At 35.6% G+C, this 25,853-nt stretch overlaps 1 protein-coding gene across 2 annotated transcripts in view; it reads right to left on the bottom strand.

Annotated features, from left to right (window-relative positions):
• Nucleotides 1-260: 260 nt before the first annotated feature.
• Nucleotides 261-25,853, bottom strand: part of msi1a (musashi RNA binding protein 1a) — a 39,807-nt gene continuing 14,214 nt past the window's right edge. The window contains exons 5-14 of one of the 2 annotated variants that reach the window (XM_089130617.1): nucleotides 24,014-24,055; nucleotides 21,707-21,799; nucleotides 9,934-9,982; nucleotides 6,018-6,100; nucleotides 5,523-5,640; nucleotides 4,542-4,622; nucleotides 2,453-2,509; nucleotides 2,265-2,324; nucleotides 1,981-2,132; nucleotides 261-946 (exon numbers count right to left, since the gene is read on the bottom strand). In XM_089130617.1, the coding sequence (XP_088986743.1) occupies nucleotides 905-946; nucleotides 1,981-2,132; nucleotides 2,265-2,324; nucleotides 2,453-2,509; nucleotides 4,542-4,622; nucleotides 5,523-5,640; nucleotides 6,018-6,100; nucleotides 9,934-9,982; nucleotides 21,707-21,799; nucleotides 24,014-24,055 (777 nt within the window). In that variant the 3' untranslated portion in view covers nucleotides 261-904. Of the gene's footprint in view, nucleotides 947-1,980; nucleotides 2,133-2,240; nucleotides 2,325-2,452; nucleotides 2,510-4,541; nucleotides 4,623-5,522; nucleotides 5,641-6,017; nucleotides 6,101-9,933; nucleotides 9,983-21,706; nucleotides 21,800-24,013; nucleotides 24,056-25,853 lie in introns of both variants that reach the window. The other variant, XM_089130616.1, reaches the window with a different exon arrangement.

Here is a 25,853-nt window from a genome sequence, read left to right as displayed (position 1 = left end):
CGAAAGTGAGAGAAGCACAACCAGAGACCCACATCAGTGCGACGCTGATCTCAGAAATACAAGATTCAATGTGAAGAAAGACGTTTGCATGTTAAAAACCCAGAAAGGACCCGCACCCCCCCACCTGAACCCTCCCAAAATACATGCAATATATACAGTATCTACAAAAAGAAGCTGAACAATGAGCCTCCCGTGTAAATCTGAACATGTAGAATGGTTTAACCAATGATTCACGCAGGAAATTCGTAAACGAGGCCCATCGCTTCTCATATAAAACCAATTTTGCGGAAAAAACATCAAACCGATTCAGCTTACAACATTACAAATGCTGTGTAAAAACTACCAAAATATACATTTTTTTGTCCTGTCGTTTTTTTTTGTTTTTTTGTAAATTTGATTCATTCTCATGTCTTTGTTCGGTGTGGTTTAGATTTGTAATGCTTAATAAACATCAAGGAAGACAAATCCTGAACTTTTTTTTCCAGTTGCGTTGCTCCTCCTCTCTCTTTCTCTGTCTTTCTCGACATCATCCGTTACAGCATGAGCACAGTAAAAACTTCAAAACACAGTCAGCAAAGACTCGTCAAAATAAAAATCCGGAGAAACGGTATTCCTCGCGTGTTTCCGCACGTATACAATCAAACAATGTTTTTTTTTTCTTCATTTTTTTTTCTTTCAAAAGACAGACGGCAGCATGTCATACACGAGTCGCTGATAAACAGGATGCACGTCAGGAAGAAAAATACGGGATGAGGAAAAAGAAAAGTGATGTTAGTAGAGAATGGAGGGAAAAGAAAGATGGGAACCCCAGAGTGGAGTCATGAGGGAGCGTCCTGTAAGCACGTCACGTGGTCAGCGGCGCTCGCGAGTTTCTTCATCCCGTGCCGGATGCTGACGGGACACCTCAGTGGTAGCCATTGGTGAAGGCAGTTGCGATCAAAGGACCCTGGAGGAGAGAAAGAGGGATTTTAAAGGAATGTTCTGGTACAATATAAAACTCATTGGCCCTGTTCACACCTGGTATTGAGATGCGTTTTTGGTCGATAAGTGGATGACATTAAATGCAGGTGTAAACGGGGTCTGAGCTCGTTCAGAGGTAGTCGATAATGCATTGCACCGGATATAACACGTTAATTGCTTCTAAAAGTTGTATTTTTACTCCTAATATTTGTTACAAATATTATTTACTTCTAATATTTGTATTAAATCCAGTGTTTTTGTGGCAAGACATTCCTCATCACATTTTGTAGTTCTTCTGCACAAAATGTGTTGGATGACGGGTCTGTTCTTAGCAGGGGTGTTCAGTGATATTTTAGTGTCATTAGGATTATTATATTTTGTATTGATAGTTTAATTTCGATTTTAGATACAATTTTTAGTAATTTTATAAATAGTGTATTTTTTTTTACACATTTTTATTTCAGTTTTATTTATTTTAGTACATCAAGTACTAAATGAAATGAGAAATGTTTCTGCAACTAGCTGAAATAAAAATATTAAAAATATTTTATTTGATTTTAGTTAACATCTATTTTGTTTCAAGTAAAAAAAAAATCACATCTAAGTTTAGCTAATAAGTTTAAGTGAAATTAAAATAAATTAATGCTGAACAGAAATATATATTTTTTAAACTAATAAAAATTACAAAAGCACATATGCAAGCTGACTAAAACTTAAACTAAAATTTAAATATTATTTGAAAAAAATATATATTTTAAAATACTACATTGGTATTTAAATAAACTTAATAGCAGGGCAAAAACAATGATAAATGCAAATAATAAAATGCAATAACAATAAAATAGTTGTCAAAGTAAATAATAATGCACTTTTAACGGGGCCACATAAATTAATCAAATATTTCAGAAGTCTTAGAATATGCAGCTCAAGTTACAAGAAACTACTTTTATGATGCGTGTGTCCTTTTTGACGGTAAAGTTAGATTAATAAATGTTTGTGTATGTGCCTGACTGTACCAACCCCGAGTCCATGTCCGAACCCCGTGCTGGGGGCGGGGCTTGCTGCACTGATGTAGCTGCTGACTGAGTCCTGATTGGCTGCTGCATAAAGGTCTGCCATTGGCCCAGGGCTGCTGGTGCCCAGGAACCCAGCGGCGCGTGACGGGGTGGAACCTACGCCAACAGACAACAGACAGACGTCTCAAACGCTCGGAAGGTACTTTACAAGTGGAAAGAGTTTAACAATTCTCAAAATGTGAAAGTAAAAGATCATATAACAACCATAATAGAGCTGATTTTGCGCACCTCTGACGACCGCTGCAGCTGCGGCCGCTGCCATTGGTCCATAGGCAGTCAGTGGAATGGCTGAAGGACAGAAAGACACACTTCCTTCAGATGACAGTGTAATGTTCTGAGGATATGTTCCTTTCAGACCCATGTTTGGAGTTTCTTTTTGCGTTTCGCTGTGTGTGTGAAGTCAGATGAGAACTAACCTGTGATCTCTTGGGGGTGAGAGGAAGTCAGGAGGGGTGTCCGTTCTAAATGGAATTCTAGAACACAAACGGCAAACGAGTGGTGTGAACAAAACCAGAGCTAAAACACCAACACGCACACACACTGCAAAAAAAAATTCTTCAGTATATATATATTTTTGTTTTCCAGTAGAAATATAAAAATTTCTTAAATCAAGATTCAGTTACTTCTGATGCAAATGACATGAAAAAATATTTTTAAATGACAGTAAAGGGGTCCTTCACTGCTGGCAAAATGGGTTTTCAATAAAACTTGTCTATGGAGCAGAAAGGCAAATACATTTTTGAAATCAGTGCTACCTGACTAGAGAAAACACTGTTGTCTTTGCTCTCGCCAATTAAACCTTCAAAACCCACAATGCACTGGGCATGTCGCTACCCAAGGCCACTCCCACCAGTCTGCCATAGATAGGGTGAATTCAGCTTGATTGAGAATGACTTTTTCCAAGTCATCTCAATGGCAATCACTCTGAATTCACCCTACGCTTAACCCCAAAACCGTATTCTGGACAAATGTGGGCAAAATAGTTTTGATTTATTTAAAAAAAAAACTACTTCCCTTGATCTGAGCGGTACAAGACTTGGTTACTTTTCCTAAGTTTGCTTCCTGAACACAAACAATTATTATTTTTTTGACTCAATTCTACAATGATAAGAGGGTGAAAAAAAACTGTTATTTAGAGCATTCTAAATAAGCCAAAATAAGACACCAGGTGACAGCAAAGTCACTTCATCTTTAGGTTTTAGCTCTAAGAACTTACAGGAATGATATTTTAATGTAGTTAAAAAAATTAAAAAATAAAACATAAAAATAAGCATAATTTACATAGAAAATATGGCACTTTTTGAAGTAAATAAATTCAAAATTACCCCCAAAATAAAAAAAAAAACATCAAAAATGGATAGACAAAACTTTATCGAAGACAGTGATCTAACATTTATAATAAATAAAAATCAGGATCACACCTGAGTCCTCTGTGCCCACATTTGTCCACAATTACAGGATTAAGGGCTATAAAGTGAATACGGTTTGAGGGCTAAATTGTTATTTTACCCAAAAATTTAAAATCTGTCATTAATTATCCATGTGACTCCAGTGGTTTAACTTGAGTGCTTTGTTTGTGCAAAAGAAAATATATAATTGACCACTTCATTCATAATTTGAAGCTGTTTTTGCACTGATCTTAGGGTGATCATTCATTTGTTATGAATCATTTTTTGGTTTGCATGCATCAAGATCACTAGAAATTAATCAAACGAGAAGTTCCTTTCAAGTTTCCTTTAAAGTTTTTAATTCACTGGATTATATATATATATAGGACAAAAATGGTGTCTGTATATTTTTATTATTTATTTATTATATGTATGTATTAAATATAAATTATTTGCCAAAAAAAACACATCTACAAGTTTTATTTTATGCAACAACAACAAAAAAATGATTTAAAAAACAAAAAACTTCCAGGAAAAATCAGCTGTTATCATATGTGTGTACTGTATGTATGTGTGTGTCTCTATCTATCTATCTATCTATCTATCTATCTATCTATCTATCTATCTATCTATCTATCTATCTATCTATCTATCTATCTATCTATCTATCTATCTATATATATATCTACATATACTGAAAGCGCTATCAAATTAGCTTAATAGTCAATCAAATGGTTTAATAAATGAACCCACACTGTCCATTATTGTGAATGTCATTTGGGAAAAGGTTATGTTTCTGGTCAAGGGTGATTTAAAAACTTATTTTACTGATGTCACGCTGAGAAGCAGCTGGAAATATTTCTTTCTCTTTGAAATGTCTTGTGGGATAGCATGGCAAAAACAGCCTAATCTAGTGCTGAAATCTACAAGCAGCTTTAAAAACTACTGTGTTTGAGAGTGTTTTGATCAAATCCATCAAAAAAAATCAACTCAGAGGGAAAAATAGTTAATTTCTAACTATGTTTGTAATATATTAAGTGATGCATTTTGACATTGCAGTGGATGACTGGCTCTGTGATAGTTCTGCACAGATAGAAACGAGGAAAGGAGGACTGACCTGGGAACTGGTATGTGTATCCTGGTGTGATTCCTGTGTAGCCACGACTGGCGTAGGTGGCCGCCTGGAACCCTGGGTAACCTGAAAAGCAACAGAGACCAGGCATGTTTATTCATAAAGCACATTTACAATAAGGTTCCATTTGCTAACATTAGTTAACTAAATGAACTAACAAAAAAAAAATACTTTTATAGCATTTATTAATGTTAGTTTCAACTAGGGATGGACAACGATTAATCGCATCCAAAATAAAAGTTTATGTTTACATAATATATGTTTGTGTAGTGTGTATAATTAATTTGTATATATAAATACCCACACATGCATGTATATATTTAAGAAATATGTGCATGTACATATTTTATATATATTTATGCACAATTAATATTATATATAAATATAAATATTTTTAATTTTTAATTTAATTTTTAATATTAATAACACATTTTTCTTAAATATATACATACATATTCTTATAAAAAGTAAGAATAACATAGAAGAAGAAAACAGATCTTTTCTTCCACAGTTACTAATGAAAATGAAAATTAAGTCATTTTTGCTCTAGTGTTTTTAGTGAATGTGTTTAATTAATTTCATATTTTACTACAATATTTGTTACTAATTCAGAATTTAATTCTCTATGTATTTACTCATTTATCCAGCGGTAAGACATTTTTAATGATGTGTACTTGTTTTAGAGTCTAAATTACTAACTGTGAATGAATGTTCTGAATAAAACCCTGTTTTGACTGTTTTAAAATAACATTTGATGTAATTTGCGATGTTTATTTTGTACATTAACCCTTTTCACAATTAAGTATAAAAATAAAATCTTGCATAACGTGACATGTGTTGCTCTGATTTGTGGCAAGCTCACAATCACGCAGTGCAGTTTCCTATTGTAAACAGCAGCTGGCGCCAAACTCTCATTTACTCATGTGTGCGCGAGTTCACTGAAATGATGTGCGTTTTCCATCTTACCCAGCATGCCTATCCCCAGCATGAAGGCGTCCATGCCGTAGGGCATCACCCTGGAGCGGCCTCGCGCCGTACCTGTCGGTGACATCACTTCCTTCGGCTGCGCCTTCTTGCACTCCACCTTCAAACAGAGCCGAAGACAGTCATCACACACTTCTATAGCGCTTTATACACTACAAATAACAGAATCGGTGAAGCAAACTTTAACAAATATGAGAATAACGAATAGCGTCAATATAGTTCAATGTTGGTTTTATTAAGTTCCAGATATAAGAAGCACTGCAGAAGACAATAGTGTCATTTTTCAGTTCAATGATGATTCAATTCGGGTCAATGTCGCAAAATTCTTCAATAATGAAACCAATTTGATTCAGTTATGAAGCAGAAGACAAGAAGTTCATTATCCAGTTGTTATCCAGTCAGTTGTGTATTCAAATCAACATTATTACTGAATATGGAGTGTCTTTCAAACCTTTATAAAAAGCAGGACACACTCACCATCTTGTTGTTGATCTCATGAAAGTGGATCTCGCAGACCTTTTCCACCACGTCTTCATTCTCAAAGGTCACAAAGCCAAAACCTGCAGAGCAAGTACACACGGATCACAAACATGACGCTGCTTTCACAGAATCTAAACATAGAGCATGTTTATTTTGCCCAGTGCAATCCTGGCATCAATTTTCCCCATTAGCTGTTCTCTCTTTTGTTCTGTTTACAGCTGTTCATATATTCAGCACATTCTCTCCAGAGATTACCGCTTCACCTGCTGCACTTACCTCCTCGACCCCGCCCACTCATCTGTGACTCCGCCCACCTGCTGTCTATCCCAGGTGCGTGACAGTTTAACCTCTGAACTACTAACCAGCTCACCAACACCAAACCCCTATTACCCTAAATGAACTTTAGCAAAGCCCCTGAGCCAATAGGCATGAGACAATGATGAGAAGAGACGAGACGAGATCTCAAATATCACATGAAAGACCAACCTTTGATCTTTTTTTTTCTTTAATAAGAGTTTGATCTGACTTTATCAAAAAGAAAGCTTAAATGAAGCATAACTTTGAGCAACAAATTGAGCTTGATCACAACATGATCACAAATAAGTTTTTCTAGTTATTTAAAGGGGTGGCCGATTATGATTTCACTTTTCTAACTTTAGTTAGTGTGTAATGTTGGAAGATATTTGCTTTTAAAGAAATCGTTTTTAAGGACTACAACAAACATGACATCACCAACCCTAACATTTACATAAACCCCGCCCCAGGAACATGATTTATAGATTATCAAGACAGAATATGCTAATCAATTCTAGAAGATAACTACACGTAAGCTACCTAAATTCATCAACTAACCATTCAGAAATGTCCTGTTGCTTTTACATGTTGTAACTTCTTCTCGAGTCTCTCCGTTATTGTCTGATTCCGGTTTGAACATAAATATTGACATTTTCAGTGCACATCTGCGTAATGTAAAAGGACACAAGCTGTTGTAGCTCCGCCCCCTGTGCTGAGAGCAGCAGCTCATTTGCATTTAAAGGGACAAGCACAAAAACGGTGCATTTTTGCTCACCCTCAATATGTGACAATTTTAACATGCTATATGAAAATATCTGTGGGGTATTTTGAGCAAACACTTCACATACACACTATGGGGAGAAACGTCTGAGACGAAGTCGATACTGAAGAATAAGTATAAATAAGAACTTCATTACATCTCCTGAGTTGTAAATGAGCAACTTTTGAGCATTAAATTATTCCTCAAATACAAGAGATGAGATGACGAGACAAAACGAGAAGACACGAAAAGAGAAGAGTGGAGAAGAGACAAGACGAGAGGAAAAGAGACGAGAAGAGACCAGACGAAAAGAGTGCAGAAGAGAAGAGAGGAGTGGAGACGAGAGGAGAAGATACAAGAAAAGACAAGACGGGACTAGAAGAGACCAGACGAAAAGAGTGGGGAAGAGACGAGAAGAGTGGAGACGAGAGGAGACGATACAAGAAAAGACAAGACTAGACGAGATGAGACGAGAAGAGTGGAGAAGAGACGAAAAGAGTAGAGACGAGACAAGAAGAGTGGACAAGAGACGAGAAGAGTGGAGACGAGAGGAGACGATACAAGAAAAGGCAAGATTAGACGAGACTAGAAGAGACCAGACGAAAAGAGTGGAGAAGAGACAAGAAGAGTGGAGGAGAGACGAGAAGAGTGGAGACGAGACGATACAAGAAAGGGCAAGACTAGACGAGACTAGAAGAGACCAGACGAAAAGAGTGGAGAAGAGACGAGACGATACAAGAAAAGGCAAGACTAGATGAGACTAGAAGAGACCAGACGAAAAGAGTGGAGAAGAGACAAGAAGAGTGGAGGAGAGACGAAAAGAGTGGAGAAGAGACGAGAAGAGACGAAAAGAGTGGAGACGAGACGAGACGATACAAGAAAAGGCAAGACTAGACGAGACTAGAAGAGACCAGACGAAAAGAGTGGAGAAGAGTGGAGAAGAGACGAAAAGGGTGGAGAAGAGACCAGACGATACAAGAAAAGGCGAGACTAGACGAGACTAGAAGAGACCAGACGAAAAGAGTGGAGAAGAGACGAGAAGAGTGGAGAAGAGACGATACAAGAAAAGGCAAGACTAGACGAGACTAGAAGAGACCAGACGAAAAGAGTGGAGAAGAGACGAGAAGAGACGAAAAGAGTGGAGACGAGACGATACAAGAAAAGGCAAGACTAGACGAGACTAGAAGAGACCAGACGAAAAGAGTGGAGAAGAGACGAGAAGAGTGGAGAAGAGACGATACAAGAAAAGACAAGACTAGACGAGACTAGAAGAGACCAGACGAAAAGAGTGGAGAAGAGACGAGAAGAGACGAAAAGAGTGGAGACGAGACGATACAAGAAAAGGCAAGACTAGACGAGACCAGAAGAGACCAGACGAAAAGTGTGGAGAAGAGACGAAAAGAGTGGAGAAGAGACGATACAAGAAAAGACAAGACTAGACGAGACTAGAAGAGACCAGACGAAAAGAGTGGAGAAGAGACGAGAAGAGACGAAAAGAGTGGAGACGAGACGATACAAGAAAAGGCAAGACTAGACGAGACTAGAAGAGACCAGACGAAAAGAGTGGAGAAGAGACGAGAAGAGTGGAGAAGAGACGATACAAGAAAAGACAAGACTAGACGAGACTAGAAGAGACCAGACGAAAAGAGTGGAGAAGAGACGAGAAGAGTGGAGAAGAGACGATACAAGAAAAGACAAGACTAGACGAGACTAGAAGAGACCAGACGAAAAGAGTGGAGAAGAGACGAGAAGAGACGAAAAGAGTGGAGACGAGACGATACAAGAAAAGGCAAGACTAGACGAGACTAGAAGAGACCAGACGAAAAGAGTGGAGAAGAGACGAGAAGAGTGGAGAAGAGACGATACAAGAAAAGACAAGACTAGACGAGACTAGAAGAGACCAGACGAAAAGAGTGGAGAAGAGACGAGAAGAGACGAAAAGAGTGGAGACGAGACGATACAAGAAAAGGCAAGACTAGACGAGACCAGAAGAGACCAGACGAAAAGAGTGGAGAAGAGACGAAAAGAGTGGAGACGAGACGATACAAGAAAAGGCAAGACTAGACGAGACTAGAAGAGACCAGACGAAAAGAGTGGAGAAGAGACGAGAAGAGTGGAGAAGAGACGATACAAGAAAAGGCGAGACTAGACGAGACTAGAAGAGACCAGACGAAAAGAGTGGAGAAGAGACGAGAAGAGACGAAAAGAGTGGAGACGAGACGATACAAGAAAAGGCAAGACTAGACGAGACTAGAAGAGACCAGACGAAAAGAGTGGAGAAGAGACGAGAAGAGTGGAGAAGAGACGATACAAGAAAAGACAAGACTAGACGAGACTAGAAGAGACCAGACGAAAAGAGTGGAGAAGAGACGAGAAGAGACGAAAAGAGTGGAGACGAGACGATACAAGAAAAGGCAAGACTAGACGAGACCAGAAGAGACCAGACGAAAAGAGTGGAGAAGAGACGAAAAGAGTGGAGACGAGACGATACAAGAAAAGGCAAGACTAGACGAGACTAGAAGAGACCAGACGAAAAGAGTGGAGAAGAGACGAGAAGAGTGGAGAAGAGACGATACAAGAAAAGGCAAGACTAGACGAGACTAGAAGAGACCAGACGAAAAGAGTGGAGAAGAGACGAGACAAGAGGAGAAGAGACCAGACGAATAGAGAGAAGACGAGAAGAGACTAGACGAGACTAGACTAGACGAGAGGAGAGGAGAAGAGAGGGTAACACCAGCTCCTGAATGACTGCAGAAGCATGTACACACTTGACTGTTGTTGTATAATTATATGACTCAACGAGGCTTTGAACGCGAGCGTGTGCATTTGGCGTGTGTGCGTTCCTGAATGCCGCCTTACCTCTGTGCCTGTTGGTGGTTTTGTCAAACATTAGCATCGCGTCATCAACCTGCAGACAAAACACACACACACACACAAAAGAGAAGGATGAGACACTCTAAGCCATTACCCAGCATGAGGCTCTATTGTGAAGCTCTGAAGAAACAGAGAGGGGCAGCAGATGGAGGGGTCGAGAGGGAGGAGGGAAAGAGATGGACAGAGAGAAACAGAAGAAAGACAATATGGATGAAAGAAAAAGAAAGGGGTGAAATGAAGCGGGACTTTGAATACTTTAAAGCACCTTAGGTTAAGCAAACACTGTTTTAAGTGTATGCGGTTCTATAAGATCAACCCAGATGTTACACTGGACATCAAATAACTAACTAAAAGAGTGTCTGTGGTACAAAATAAAAGTTTCTATGATGATTCATTTTAATGCTTAATTTAATTTTCACCTTAACGTTTAATGGTGAAGGAACGTATGCTGAAGTAGAAATTCAGGGTAATTTTATCCCATTCATTTAAAATATTTTCAGGGATTTAAAAAAAAAAATCATTTTACACATTTTTCAGAATGAAATAACTAGACAAATACATATTGACAAAATTATAGAAATTTCCAAGACATTTCTAAGTATTAGAGTTTCCCAAAATCCTGTTTTATGCGATGATTTATTATTTAAGGATTTTTATTGCACACACAAGCAACAATTCAGGCTAATGAAATATTTTAAGAAATATTTAAAATATTTTATTTTGAAACATTTCAAAATATTTGAAATATTTTACTGAAATATAACTAGATACACTTATTTTCAAGACTTAAAATTGCTCCTCTTGTGTGTGATTAAACAAGGATTTAAAAAAAATAATAATTTTACACATTTTTCAGAATGAAATAACTAGACAAATACATATTGACAAAATAGAAATTTACATGACATTTCTAGGTATTAAAGTCTCCCAAAATCCTGTTTTGTGCGATGATTTGGATTTTTAAAAATAATTTTACAGATTGCACACACAAGACGCAATTCAGGCTAATGAAATATTTTAAGAGTGAAATATAACTAGATAAGACTTAAAATTCCTCCTCTTGTGTGTGATTAAACTAGGATTAAAAAAAAAAAAAAATCCACAAGAAGCAACTCAAGCTGGTCAAATATTTCAGAACGAAGTATAACATGACAAAGATATGATTTTTCCAGGTCTTGAAATCCCCTGACATTTCTATTTTTTAATGACTGAAGTAACCCTAGAAACTGTTTGTGGAGAATAAACAGTGAAAGCGGCTCAGGCACAAAACGAAGGTGCAAACACATCTCTCTCTCTCTCATTAAACAGACATCGGTGTCCACCGGCCGTAGTTTACACGAACAACCTGAATCACTGAATCTCTCAGTCCGCTCCCTCCCGAATGCACAGTTTGCGGGGGTAAATCTTTTCAATAACTCTCTCTGTCCTGTTCCCCCTTTCTCTTCAAACCCTCTCCAAAGTTTACTATTCCCATGGAGACTCTGCAAAGAATTTCAATTAGAAGAATTGACCCCCTCCCTCGCTTCTCCTTTCATGAATAGAACAGAGAGAGAGAGAGAGACGAGGAGCTGGATAATGGCTGTTATGAATAGTGCTGGAAGAATAAACTTTGACAAGGGAGAGGAATATGTGTTCAGTGATAAAGCAACGGTCAGGATAACAAATGAAAAGAGAACTTTAAATTCAATTTGCTGTATGAAAATCTATAAATCTCCTTCCTACCCATCAACAGACACAATAACACAATATCATCTACGCAAGACTACACATAATGAGAACTGATTAGTTGTTGTACAATCAACCGCCACAGTAAAAAAAGTTATGAATAGATTTAAAATCTGTTTGGATGGGCTGTATTTAAAGCCATTATAAAATTGTTCACCTGTGACTGTACATCAGTTAAAGGATATATTACCGCTTCAGTCATTCATTTACAGTATAATCTTTGATCATAATGTTGCAACCATAAACAGCCTACAGTTAGGCTAATAAACAATATTATTACTTTGTAATCGCTTATTAGCATCAAGCATTGCTAATACTAAACTGAAGCTGAAGATTTATTATATTAAATATAAATATATATATATATATACACACACACACGCATATATACATATACATACATACATACATATATATATATATATATATATATATAAATATTAATCGCACCCAAAATAAAGTTTGTGTATACATAATATATGTGTGTACTGTGTTTAATTATTTTGTATGTATATATATATATATATATATATATATGAAGAGTTCAGATGCAAAAGCCTCTAAGTGCCATTTGAAATTTTCTTCTAGAATGATCATTTTTATCAAGCTTGTATATTTAAGTTCAGTAATTTCACTTAAATTGCAATGAAGATTACCTATTAATTGTTATTTAAGTGAAATTGCTGAACATAAATATACAAGCTTGATAAAAATGATCATTCTAGGAGAAAATTTCAAATGGCACTTAGAGGCTTTTGCATCTGAACTCTTCATATATATATATATATATATATATATACACACACACACATGCATGTATATATTTAAGAAAAATGTATTATGTCTTAATATATATACATGCAAATATTTCTTAAATATATACATGCATTTGTGTGTATTTATATATAAAAAAATATTTAATTTAATTTTATTTTATTTTTTAAATTATTTTGGATGCGATTAATCCCGATTAATTGTTGCCCAACACTAATATATGTGTGGGCCTATAATTAATGTTGTGGGCCTATTTTTTTGCTGGAGTTACTGTTTCAGATACATGACATTATGGATTGTAACAAGTACCAACAGAAAAACAAATCAAAACCTGACCGCTTATGCTAGAAATCTTATAACGGGGCGTGATTGGATCCTCCATCAGGACAACGATCCAAAACAAACATCAAAATCAACACAAAAAAATGTGTCAATGACCACAAAATGAAGCTTATGCTCTGACCATCCCAGTTATATAATACATATATATCCCAAACATTACAACATTCATATTGATTATAGTAATATTAATATGATTTTGAACTCAAAATAGATGTAAATGCATCTCGTAACGTTGACAGTGTTGATAATGACTGTGTGAATTTGTTCACAGATCATTCTTGCTTTTGATCGTTTGATGAAACTCAACACAACCTGTAACACGAGCATCGTGAAGCAACTGTTAACTGTCTCCCGTCCAGATCTGAGGCCTTATTATTTACTGACTGACGGCTTCCTCTTCGGGATTATACGTCACTTCAGTCCGTGTGAGAGCTGTCGGCGGGAAGCGCTCGAGAGTCACATGACACGGCAACATTTATGCCATCGAGTAGCTCTTTTCAGTGCCACCTGGTTAAATGACCATGGGAAAGGTCAAACACTCTTAGCCTAGATAGGCCGCTGTCAAACACACACTCTTAGACTTGACATTTAACTATAACCCTCCCCTGCCCCCTCCTATTGAAACCTGGTCGTACCCTTCGCTTCATTGAGTCAATCCCACAAACACCCCCTCCCCATCCTCCAAATCCAATGACACTGCAAAGTCAGGAGAAGACCGCGGACCGACAGCTGCTGTGACCATTAGCATTGATGATGCGTCTGATGTGAAAAATGATCAATGTGACGTTTCTGTTACTGACCAAGTAAAAATAACTTGTTCTACTCACCCGTTAACCATTCAAATAACACATTTTGATGATTTTGTCCCTAAAAACATTCACACTAGAGCTCCAAACTTGAATCTGACATGAAACCAGGCATCAACACTTTATATTTATAGTTTTAAAAATATGTACAGCTTAACTTTTTTAAGTTAGGGCTGTCAAACGATTAATCGCGATTAATCGCATCCAAAATAAAAGTTTGTGTTTACATAATATATGTGGGTGCACTGTGTATAATTATATATAAATACACACACATGCATGTATATTTAAGAAAAAAAAAATTAATTATATATAAAATATTGATATTTATGGTAGGGCTCTGAAACGATTAATCGCATCCAAAATAAAAGTTTGTGTTTACATAATATATGCGTGTTGTGTGTGTGTGAATTATTTTGTATATATAAATACACACTAATGTATAAGAAAAATGTGTTATTAATATCAAATATTTACATTTATATATAATATTAATTTTGTATAAATATATATTAAGTATATACGTGCAAATATTTCTTAAATATATAAATGCATGTGTGTGTATTTGTATATACAAAATAATGATACACTCTACACAAACATATATTTTGTAAACACAAACTTTCATTATGGATGTGATTAATCATTTCACAGCCCTAATTTATATATAAAATATATAAATCTATATACAGTATATACATGAACATTTTTCTTAAATATATACAAGCATGTGTGTGTATTTATATATATAAAATAATTATACCGAGTGCACCCTCATATATTATGTAAACACAAACTTTTATTTTGGATGTGATTAATCGCGATTAATCGCAATTAATCGTTTGACAGTCCTACAAAAAATAGATTATATTTTTTGCAGATATGTCAAATAATGCTCTTGATAGTGTCACTAATATATTGTGTATCCCTAAAAGATCTGCATATCAAAATTAAAAGTTTGAGAACTGAATGTGAGTGTGTTTACAAAGGTGCGCATTACTATTATTATTGATCAGACTTGATGTTAGAGATTTAAACAAACCACTAACCATGAGTATTACACTTTGGCGCAACAACAATCCTGCGCCTTTTGTTCTATGAACATGAATCATACCTCAAATTGTAAGGCTTGTTGAGTAGAGGTGTGTTGTTACTTTACTAAGATTTACCTGGCAGACGATAAAACGGCTGAAAAATCCCATGGATTTAGACGGAAGTGTGACCAGAGCCACACATAGGCCCTGTTTACACCTGCTATTAAGAAGTGTTTTGGTCACAAGAGGAAACGGGTCTAAAGCGCTTTGAGCTTGTCCACTTTCAGTAGTCGAAAACACATTTGACCGGATGCTTTCGTAGTGTAAACGCTCATGTGGTCGAGTGTGTTCAAACAGACACACAATACCGTCTACTGAACTAATGAGTAGCATTATGGGAAGACTCTAGCCTGACGGGATTTACACTGAGTTTGGTTTGAAGAAAACATACCAAATCACAATGTTCTCTCACCATTCCTGATTTCTAACACACACTCACAGGTCTTGTGTCTGTCAGAGCTGAAACTAAACCTGATGTTCTCTGTGTGTTTTTCCGGTCGCGTTTATATGTAAATTCAGCTTATTTTGTCCATTAGATCGAAAGATCTGAATAAACCCATATATTTACTCGCTCACAGACTCTCCCGTCGAAGAAATCAGGACAGAAGTGGACAAAAGAGACGGATTAAAACACCAGGTGTAAACGGGAATGCGTCTCCCTCATCTACCCAAAATGCATCTTAATACCAGGTTAATATCTTTTGAGTTTCTTTAGATTTGGTCCAGTAAGAAAGAACCCAGCAACTTACGTCTGTTATGGTTAAAGTTTAACGTTGAACGCGCCAGTTCCCTCCCAAACTTCCTTACAGTGTGTTTAACACAGACAGTTTGCTTTCTGAAAAAGTAAATATTTAGTTGTTTTGTACTTTTGTAAACTATGGCAAAGTTTGCTTAATTATAATAAAAAAAATAAACCCTGAAATTATATGATTACAAAATTATTCTAATGTGTGTGTAATGTATAATACATATATTATATAAACACAAACTTTGATGCTAGATGCGATTAATTGCGATTAATCGATATGACAGGACTAAGACATAGGATCCCTAAACAGAATGAAAAGTTTAGGAACTGTCAAAAAATTATTTTATTTTATTAAAAAAATAAGTAAGATAAAAGTGAAATGCAAAAGTTTGTGTGCAAAGATGACAGCTAATGCTCCAACACAACCAAAAAAAATCATTTTGCACATCAAATCGAGAAACAGCTTTGAGACAAATTACATTACACGCTGTAAAAATGAATATGCTTAAAAAATAAAAAATAAAAAAATTGTGGCAAAAGATTACAAGCAATATTATTAATTAAATTTAACAAATTAGAATTGAGTAATAATTAATCAAATTAATTCCTTAAAAGTTAACCATTTAAAATGAGTAAAACTTAGAACAACAACCAAAAAACATACATTTAAGTCACCATTGTGGTGATCAGTGTTTGTTTTAAAATGACGGTTTTCTCCTTCAGTGATTCTGCTTGTTAACATCAGTGTCTTCAATGTTGGCAATATTAAATAAAGAGTTCTTAATTAATCTTTGACGTCTCCCTGTTAGGGAGATTTTTTTTGTGTGTGTAAACTTTACTCATTTTAAATGGTTCAATTTTAAGGAGTGATTAATTCTTACTCAATTCTAATTTGTTAAATTTAATCATTAATATTTCTTGTAATCTGTTGACACAATTATATTGATTAGATAAAGCATATGCATCTTTACAGTGCAAAAGAAATGTTAGGGATTTCTGGAGACATGTCTATTTACACCGTCCGCCATGGATGAGCACACAGAACAAACTGCGTTTTTTAGTCTATAATGTCATCTCACAAGCAAAACACACTCCCTGTCCTCCCCAAAACCCGCCAAGTGTCACGTTTCTGTTTTATTAAACAAGCAGAAGGTATGAGATCTCCAGATAAAACTTGATTTTTATGCCTTCCTCATCACTCGTTTTCCCTTCAAACAGGCCAGCGGACAAAAGGTCCAGTGAAGCTCTCTAATCGACACCTCTCATGGCTGACTGGAGACTAACTTTTCCAGTCCGTCCGTTCCACTGGCCCTCTCCCTCTCAATGTTTCATTATATCCATTGTTGTGGGTCGGAGCGCTTGGACTCTCACTGTACTTTGCTTTTGTGAGGCTGATCATATTCCAACCATTTCGGATTGTGACTAACAGATCGGGACAATGGAGGGCAGTGAGTTTTCCCGGACGGGCTCGAGCGGCCAGATTGTGTTCACGGCAACAAGGGCTTCTCCCACCAAGCGCTGTGAACAGATACATACGCTAGTGCATGTGCACCGTGTTTTTTGATACTGATCCAACCGCTGAGTGAGAGGAGTGTGGAGAAGAAGCACAATATTTTCACAGATTAAATGTAGAAAAATCCCTTCTTGGTAAACTTCACATACTATCCCCCAAAATGGAATTTGAAACTTCTGTGTATTGATGTATTTATGAGAAAAACAAAGCATTATGTAGGGCTGGATTTTACTCTACCAGTCAAAAGTTTGAAATTATTACGATTTTGTTATGTTATCTGGTCTTTAATAATGTTAACGTTATTTATACATTGTTCATGGAATGTTTTAAATGTTACTACTGGTTTCGGAATGTTCAAAGAACGTTCTAAAGTAAATGTTTCCTTGACGTTCGAAAAAAAATCATTCAGAAAACATTCATTAATATTTGTGTTTGATTGGATTCTGGTAGTATCATGTTGTTTTGCACTGTAAAAAAAAACGGTAAACTACTGGCAGCTGTGGTTGCCAGCATCATAGCGTAACTATACAGCGTGTTACTGTTTTTGTGTTAAATTAAAGTTTTATACCGTAGCTGATAATACTGTATTTAGCAGTTTATTTCAAAAACAGTAACAAACCGTATTTTTACGGTATGATGCTGGCAAGCACGTTTTTTACAGGATTATTTTTTGTAACTCAGGATATTAGAATGATTTCTAAAGGATCATGTGATCATAATAATGATGAGCATATATAACTTTCAAAAACAGTAAAACATGGTAATTATTCCAAACCTTTGTTTAAATAGAGATTATACTGATTTTATGTTGTCTTTAAACTCCCAGCAGCCCAACAGGTGCACGAGGTGCTCACACCCAGTCAAACGCATTTGTGAGCGTGTACACCACTGAATCCACACGTGCATTTACATATTTGGGGAAAAAAGAGCCCACATGCACCCGGTGTCACAGTGAGATGTGTGCGGAGACAATAGGCCCAGCAGGTCACCGTGGAAACAAGCTTGAGAGGGTGGGGGGGCAGCAGCTGTTGGATCAGTTAAGATTCTGGGACCCTCCCCCTTTACCAACAGCACCTTCACACCCGCGCCCCATTCTCCCGTTCCTACCTTCACCTCATTTACTACAACAAGTGCCACTTTATACAAGTGTGAGGGACTAGAAATGTCTTCAGAGTATTTAGCGCACGTCATGATCGAATTATGGTCTTTGTAAACACGAGTGGATTTTGGTTTTAGTCAAAATTATCATTACAACATGAAGAACATTAAAAGGTGAAATCATAAAATTGTCCCTATTTATTTAAACACAACATATAAAAGTTACTGGCCTTCCCTTCCAATCACATGACACCTGGGATGTTTCACAAACCAATCAGTTTTACCTCTTCAAATATCCTGTTTTACTCTTAAAAACACACATAAGAAATGTTTCTTGGGCATCAGAATTAGAGCTGTACGTTAAAATCGATCATTTTATCCCTTAAAACTGGGGTTGTCAAACGATTAATCGTGATTAATCGCATCCAAAATAAAAGTCTGAGTTTACATAATATATGTGGGTGCACTGTGTAATTATTTTGTATATATATATATATATATATATATATAAATACACACACATAGATGTATATTTAAGAAAAAAAATATTATTTAAATATAAAATATTTATATATAATATAAATTATATATATAAATCTATATACAGTATATACATGAAAATATTTCTTAAATATATACAAGCATGTGTGTGTATTTAAATATATAAAATAATTATACACAGTGCACCCACATATATTATATAAACAAAAACTTTGTTTTATTTTTTTCGGATGCGATTAATCCCGATTAATCGTTGGACAGCCCTACTTAAAACTCATCTTTGATCACCAAAATGACATTTCAAAGTTTTTTTCTTGGAAAAAAATGTCTTCATGCCTTAAAATAGTGTGAATGTAACTTGACACCCTTGCATTTAGTATACGCTACGCGGTACTATGAATATGCAAATTATCCGCGCCTCAACTCACTCACTGAGTTCAGCGATCCACTCGTTGACGATCATACGTTGATCTGATTGGTTACAAGCTAGTTTGTGACGTCAAAAACACCAGCGCTTTTGGGACTTTGGTTCACTGCAGTTTTAAGGAGAAAATACTCAGCAATGGTGTTGACTTATGTATTTGTGGTTTGTCTTAAAGCATATTAAAAACACCACAGACATATAAACAACATTAAAAGCTTGATTTTCACCACAGGTGGACTTTAAATCATTGAATAATTCTGATCTTGATTCAAAAACGTTCATCTCGCCTCAGTCTGTTAAAGAGAGATCACCAAAATAATGTTATAATTTATTCGTTTCAAATAATGATTTATCAATTACATCTTTACACCAGTAGGTGGCGACAAGAGAAATGTTTGTCATTGAATCATTCACGCCGATTCATCCAATAACGAAAGAAGCCTTTAAGAGTGAGTCATTGAATCATTCACTCAAACTGATTTTTAGTTTCAAATAATTCATTCAAATTAAATACACATTTATGAATAGACTGCAGCAATTAACATTGTGTCAGAACCTCTAGTAAATGACATGATGTTTTGTTAAAGGGTTAGTTCACCCAAAAATGAAAATTCTGTCAGTATTTACTCACCCTCATGTTGTTCCAACCCCAACACCTTCGTTCATCTTCGAAACACAAATTAAGATATTTAAGATATTAAGATCGCTCCTGCATACAGTCCATAGGCTTCTTGAGGGACTGGCTCTTGCTGTCCTCGAAAAGTCATTAAAGACATCGTTAAAATAGTCCAAGTGACTACAGGGGCTCAATCTTAAGTTTATCAAACGACGAGAACACTTTTGTGCGCAAAAAAACAACAAAAATAACGACTTTATTTCAACTCTTCGTTTATTTCTCCCTCTGCGCGAGCGTCAGGTTACTAGTTTAATAGCGTAAGCTTCTGTTATTGTACGTCACACGCATCACACACACATGACCAGCGTCAGCCAATAGTGAGCATACGTGTGACGTAGCTCTACGCAATCACACTACGTTAACTGACTACAGGCCCATGGAGAAGGAAGTGAGTAGTTGAAATAAAGTCGTTATTTTTGTTGTTTTTTTGCGCACAAAAAGTGTTCTCGTCGTTTGATAAACTTAAGATTGAGCCCCTGTAGTCACTTGGACTATTTTAACGATGTCTTTAATGACTTTTCGAGGACAGCAAGAGTCATTCCCTCAAGAAGCCTATGGACTAGTATGCAGGAGCGATCTTAATATCTTAAATATCTTAATTTGTGTTGCGAAGATGAACGAAGGTCTTACGGGGTTGGAACAACATGAGGGTGAGTAAATACTGACAGAATTTTCATTTTTGGGTGAACTAACCCTTTAAGTTCAGAATCTTGGGAGAATCCCGATCTCAGTTTGAAACAAAAACAAAGAAATCGTGACTCTCAATTTATCCAGAATCGTGCGGCTCTAATCAGAATGATTCCTGAAGGATCATGGGACACCGAAGACTTGAGTAATGATGCTGAAAATTCAGCTTTCATCACAGGAATAAATTACATTTTAAAATAAATTCACATAGAAAACCATTATTTTAAATTGTAATAATATTTCACAGTTTTTACTGCATTTTTGATCAAATAATCTTACAAAAACATTGGGTTGTCAAAGGTCAGAATGTTTTCCCTATTAAAGAATCACCCATAAACATGATCATGACCAGTTGTTTTGTGTCTCTGGCTAGTTTAGGTCAATTTTAGTGTGTGTCTTCCTCTTTCTCCTCCTTCTTTTGCCCTCGACCCACATGAGGCGCCGCCGCCTCCCTCACTCGTCTCCTGCCTCTCCTCATATGCTCTTCTCTTTCTTTAGACCCTGTTGTCCACTGTTCAACTCAGCGGGCCGCTCTCGCACCAAAGAAAAATCAGCAACACAAGGACTCCAACTGGGACACCAATTCTTTACCACTGACATCGAATATGACAGTAACAAATGGAGACAGATGGAGCATAAAAGAGATATCATGTGTTCTGTGTGCATCAAAACAGAGACAAATATACGTGACCTTTTTGTGTTTTGGGAAATGTCAAAGAAAGCACCAATATCAAGAACACGTGATTGGGTGATATTGCAGGCATATCACAGAAAACTGTTTTTCTGGTTCTTTTAAAACTGCTTTTGTGCATGTGCGTGTACTTAACAATATTTTGGGGACAAAAAAACCTGACAAAATCTACAAAAACCTCCCTTTAGGGACCTCCTCATTAAATCTGATGTAAAAACAAAGTAATTAAAGTTTTTTTTTTTTTATATATGTAAAAAATCCAGAAAGTTGTGTGTAATGGGTATGTTTAGGGTAGGATTAGTGTAAGGGGAGAGAAAATACAGTTTGTACAGTATAAAAACCATTACATGTATGGAATGTCCCATTTAGATAGCTAAATAAACACACGTGTGTGTGCGTGTGTGTCTACATTTATAAAGTTGTACTATACTCTAATATATTTACAACCATTTGCCAGATGCAAATCATCATGTGACATCATGACATCACAACTCATTAACATATAACGCCTACATTTACATAACCATTAATTAAATGGTATTGAGCAGCTTTGACCTGCCTTGATGAACTAAAGTATGATTGTCAGCTGGTTTATTAGCTGGGGGGTTGGAAAATGCTCTTGATAAACTAAACTAAATTATGACAGAAATAAGAGAGTAGAATTAGCCCTTGAACTCACCTTTCCGAACTGATCGAAATACTGTTTCACATCTTCGATGGTGGTGTTGACAGATAGCCCTCCAACAAAGATCTTCTTTGTTCTTGTTACCAGCTGAAAACACCAGAGAAGGGACACATAATGAGACTACAGGACTTTCTACACAGACAACTAGGGTGAGTATTTGGTAACTATTTGTTGACATTGGTTAACTACATGTTAACTTACAATGAAGAGCATTCTACAGCACTGACATGCTAATTTTTACATTTACTAATATTTTTAGGTTAATTAAAGAATGAGTGTGTCAATTACACAAGTAGGAGTAATGTACGACTGTTCCAAAACCTAGTGAGCTGCACAGCTGCCTTCTAAGGGAACAAACTAACTAAAAACGGAACCTAGGAAATGGAATGTAATGGACTCGGAATGTTTCACATAGGGACATGTAATAGAGTTCCGAAGTTATGACGTCACTTTGTAGTCCTAACTCTAAAGTCTATGGGTTTTTTGAATGGGTTTTTGCTAAATCGCCTCATATAAGGTCTGTGGTCCTCTAACGCCGCCTTCACACTGGCAGTTGAAATCAGCTCCGATGCGGCTGCGAAACGACCGGAAGTCATTCATTTCCTATGGAGATTCGCAGACCGCATGCGAATGGGTCCGAAACGGGTCCGACCGAGTGCGGTGCGAAGAAAATCGTGTCCGTTGGTCATCCGGATGCGTTCAAAAATTTGAACTCTTGCGAAAAGCTACGGACGGTTCCTATCCGACAATTCCAGCGGAAGTTGAGCGTTGCTATGGTACTGATAAACAAACTTGAATTATTAACTTTTAATAAAATAAATATTGATTTTATAACGATAAGTTGTGATGTCATTTTTTATTTTCATGACTTTCTAACGTTTATAAGGGCAGTTAATACAATTAAATTGAAGGTAGACATTGAACTATTGACCACTATATCACATTTTTTAGCCGACCTGACATGTCAACGTCCTGAGCAACTTTCCTCACGCAGCATAACCATAATCAGAGAGATCTTACAGAACTGACAGAATCAAACTTTAATCTCTCCGCCATTTTTGTTCTACCCGCGTCCGACGCTTTTCACTGTGTAGTACGACGTCCGTTGGGAACGTATTGCGTATTACGGAGCTGATTTCAACTGCCAGTGTGAAGGCGGCGTAAATATTTTCACGTTTTGATCTATGACATAGAACACACAGTTATAACCTGCTTGTGTTTTTTTTTACTTTATTGTGTCTGCTTGTGGTTTTCTAAACTTTATATAGGCTTCAAAATGTATACATTTTGAATTAACTTGTAAAGATTATCTTGATAGACAAAACGTGAAAGGGTCACAACTCTTTGTTGAACACAGATCTTATTTTTTGCAATGTTCCAAAAGTCTATGGGGAAAATGCAGAGCTTTTCGATCGAGGGAACCTGATTCCTGATCATGTGACACTGAAGACTGGAGTAATAATGCTGAAAATTCATTATATATATATATATATATATATATTGAGGCTATGCAAAGATTAATTGCGATTAATCACATCAAAAGTAAAAGTTTGTTTACATAATATGTGTGTGTGCTGTGTATAATTATTTTGTATATATAAATACATATGCATGCATGTATATTTTTAAGAATTATTTGCACATAAATACTGTATATATATATATATATATATATATATATATAATATAATACATCATCTATATTATATATACATATAAATATTTTATATATGAATAACACATTTTCTTAAATATATATACATGCATGTGTGTGTATTTATATATACAAAATAATTATACACCACATACACAGATATATTAAGTAAACACAAACTATTATTTTGGATGCGATTACAACCTTTGCAGAGCCCTAATATATACGTATATATATATGTCAAATCGTTATATATATCAAAATAGAACACGTTTTTTTGATATTTAATAATATTTCAAAATATTACAGTTTTTACTGTATTTTTATCAAATAAATGCAACCTTGATGATAGATAAGGTCAAAAAGAATATCTTTCAAATTTTTATAAAAATTGTATAGGAAACCGTTGTTTAGTCTCTATTTACGCTCCTTTTGACGGTTTTGTTGCTTCAAGCCACTTCTATGCAATATGGTGAAAAGAAGGTATATCTGCCTGCGGTCTGGAAGAGCCGTCACATGGAGAAAACACCTACGACGCTTTAAAACACTCACAGGTTTTAGAACAGAGCCTACATGTCCTTAATGAGAAGTGACGCGTGACATCACAACACCTGTGATGATGACCTGAACTGAGACTTCGCACTCACCTTCGGCTGAGCTCTACGTGGGAAGGCCACCTTAGGGTCAATCTGAGAGAGAGACAGAGAGAGAGATTTGTTTAGCATGTGAATTAAGCTTCTTTGAATCTTGAGAGGGAATAAGAGGCATGTATGGCAAAGATGGCCAGTTATCCGTTTGAAAGACAAAGATAGTAGTTCATTAATATTCTCAAAGTCCAATCACAGTCGTTCAACAAACAGACCAGTCAGTGTTTCCCAAAGATTTACATAATGTAATCATTATATGAAAAATAAACATTAAATCAAACTGAACTGTGCATGTGAAGTCAACTATATCACCATTTCTACATCTTCATCTCAGTCAGTGTTTTCTTTAAGCAATCTACACCATGAAAATGTAAGTCGCTATATTTTATTTATCAATGAAAGCCATAAAACATTCAATCCTTCAACAAAATGATTTGAACAATATTCACAGTCTTTGCAAGCAGAACCTGGCAGAAAATGAAAGCTTTCGCAACAGACAAATCCTCTGAAATATTTCAAAAGGAATTACATTAAATTCCCATCAAGTTTCAGGCCAGTGTGGAATCATCTGACCACTGCACGTCATGTGAGAAACACAAGAACAACTGAAAGAAAGCTGCCTTTTGCCCATGTTTTAAAATATCCATTGTGGGATATAAATCTATTTAAAAACTTTAAATTAATTATACCAAAAAAATATATAATCTTTTGCAAATACCCTGCAAAATTAAAGAAAACGGCTGCTATGGCTGCATTTATTTAAACAATATAAAACTATAAAAAATAATAATTAACATAATAACATATTTTTATTATTAATCATAACAATAAAATAAAATAATGCATTTTTTTTTTCCGAAAGTTTGGGGTCAGTCATTTTTTTTTAAAGATAAAATGATTCTTTTTGTTATTAAAAATGTCAATAAAGAGCTCATTATTTAGTGATATTACAGACATATATGCACACAAAATCGACATGCTATGAAATCACAACAACCACAAGCTCATTAATATATGATTCCCTATATTTACATAACTATTTACATACTTTTTATAAACTTTAACTTAATTATACCAAAAAAATATAATCTTTTGCAAATACCCTGCAAAATTAAAGAAAACAGCTGGTAAGGCTGCTTTTATTTGAAAATAATAAATAACATGATAATACATTTTTATTATTAATCATAATAATAAAATAAAATAATGCATTTTTTTCTAATTTGCATGTGTACAATTCAAAAGTTTGGGTCAGTCTTTTTTTAAAGATTTTAAAATCATCCTTTTTGTTATTAAAAATGTCACTAACAAGCTCATTATTTGGTGATATTACAGACATATATGCACAAAAAAAAAGTATTTTCTGGTTCCTTTAAAAGATGCAAATCATCATGCTATGACATCACAACAACCACAAGCTCATTAACATATGATCCCCTATATTTACATAACTAGTTACTTATACCAAAAAAATCACTGCGGAATTAAAAAAAGAACAAGCAATCAATACATTTACAAAACAATTGTTTGTGAGCACGGATATTTGTTGGGATACAAAAGTAATATGAAATAGTTGGAAAAAAATATCAACTATTGGCTGATTTGAGCACAATGAATAGATTTATTTGCAAATAATTGCAGACTGGAGGAAGTTAAACTGGTTTTAGGATCATAATATATTCCGAAAGATACAACTTAAGAGCTATATTTGATTAGTAAACCATACTTGACCAGATGCCTACAGCCGACTGTATGAGAATAGAGCCTGTAAAGTAAAATATAGATCAGTATCCTGGCAAACTAGAAGGTATACAGATTTGTTAATCACACCACAAGCACA

Source organism: Pimephales promelas, chromosome 4 (genome assembly GCF_988280905.1).
Source record: "Pimephales promelas chromosome 4, fPimPro1.hap1.1, whole genome shotgun sequence".
NCBI lineage: Eukaryota > Metazoa > Chordata > Actinopteri > Cypriniformes > Leuciscidae > Pimephales > Pimephales promelas.
Note: the sequence above shows the minus strand (reverse complement) of the source record. Positions and strands in the feature narration are given on the sequence as shown.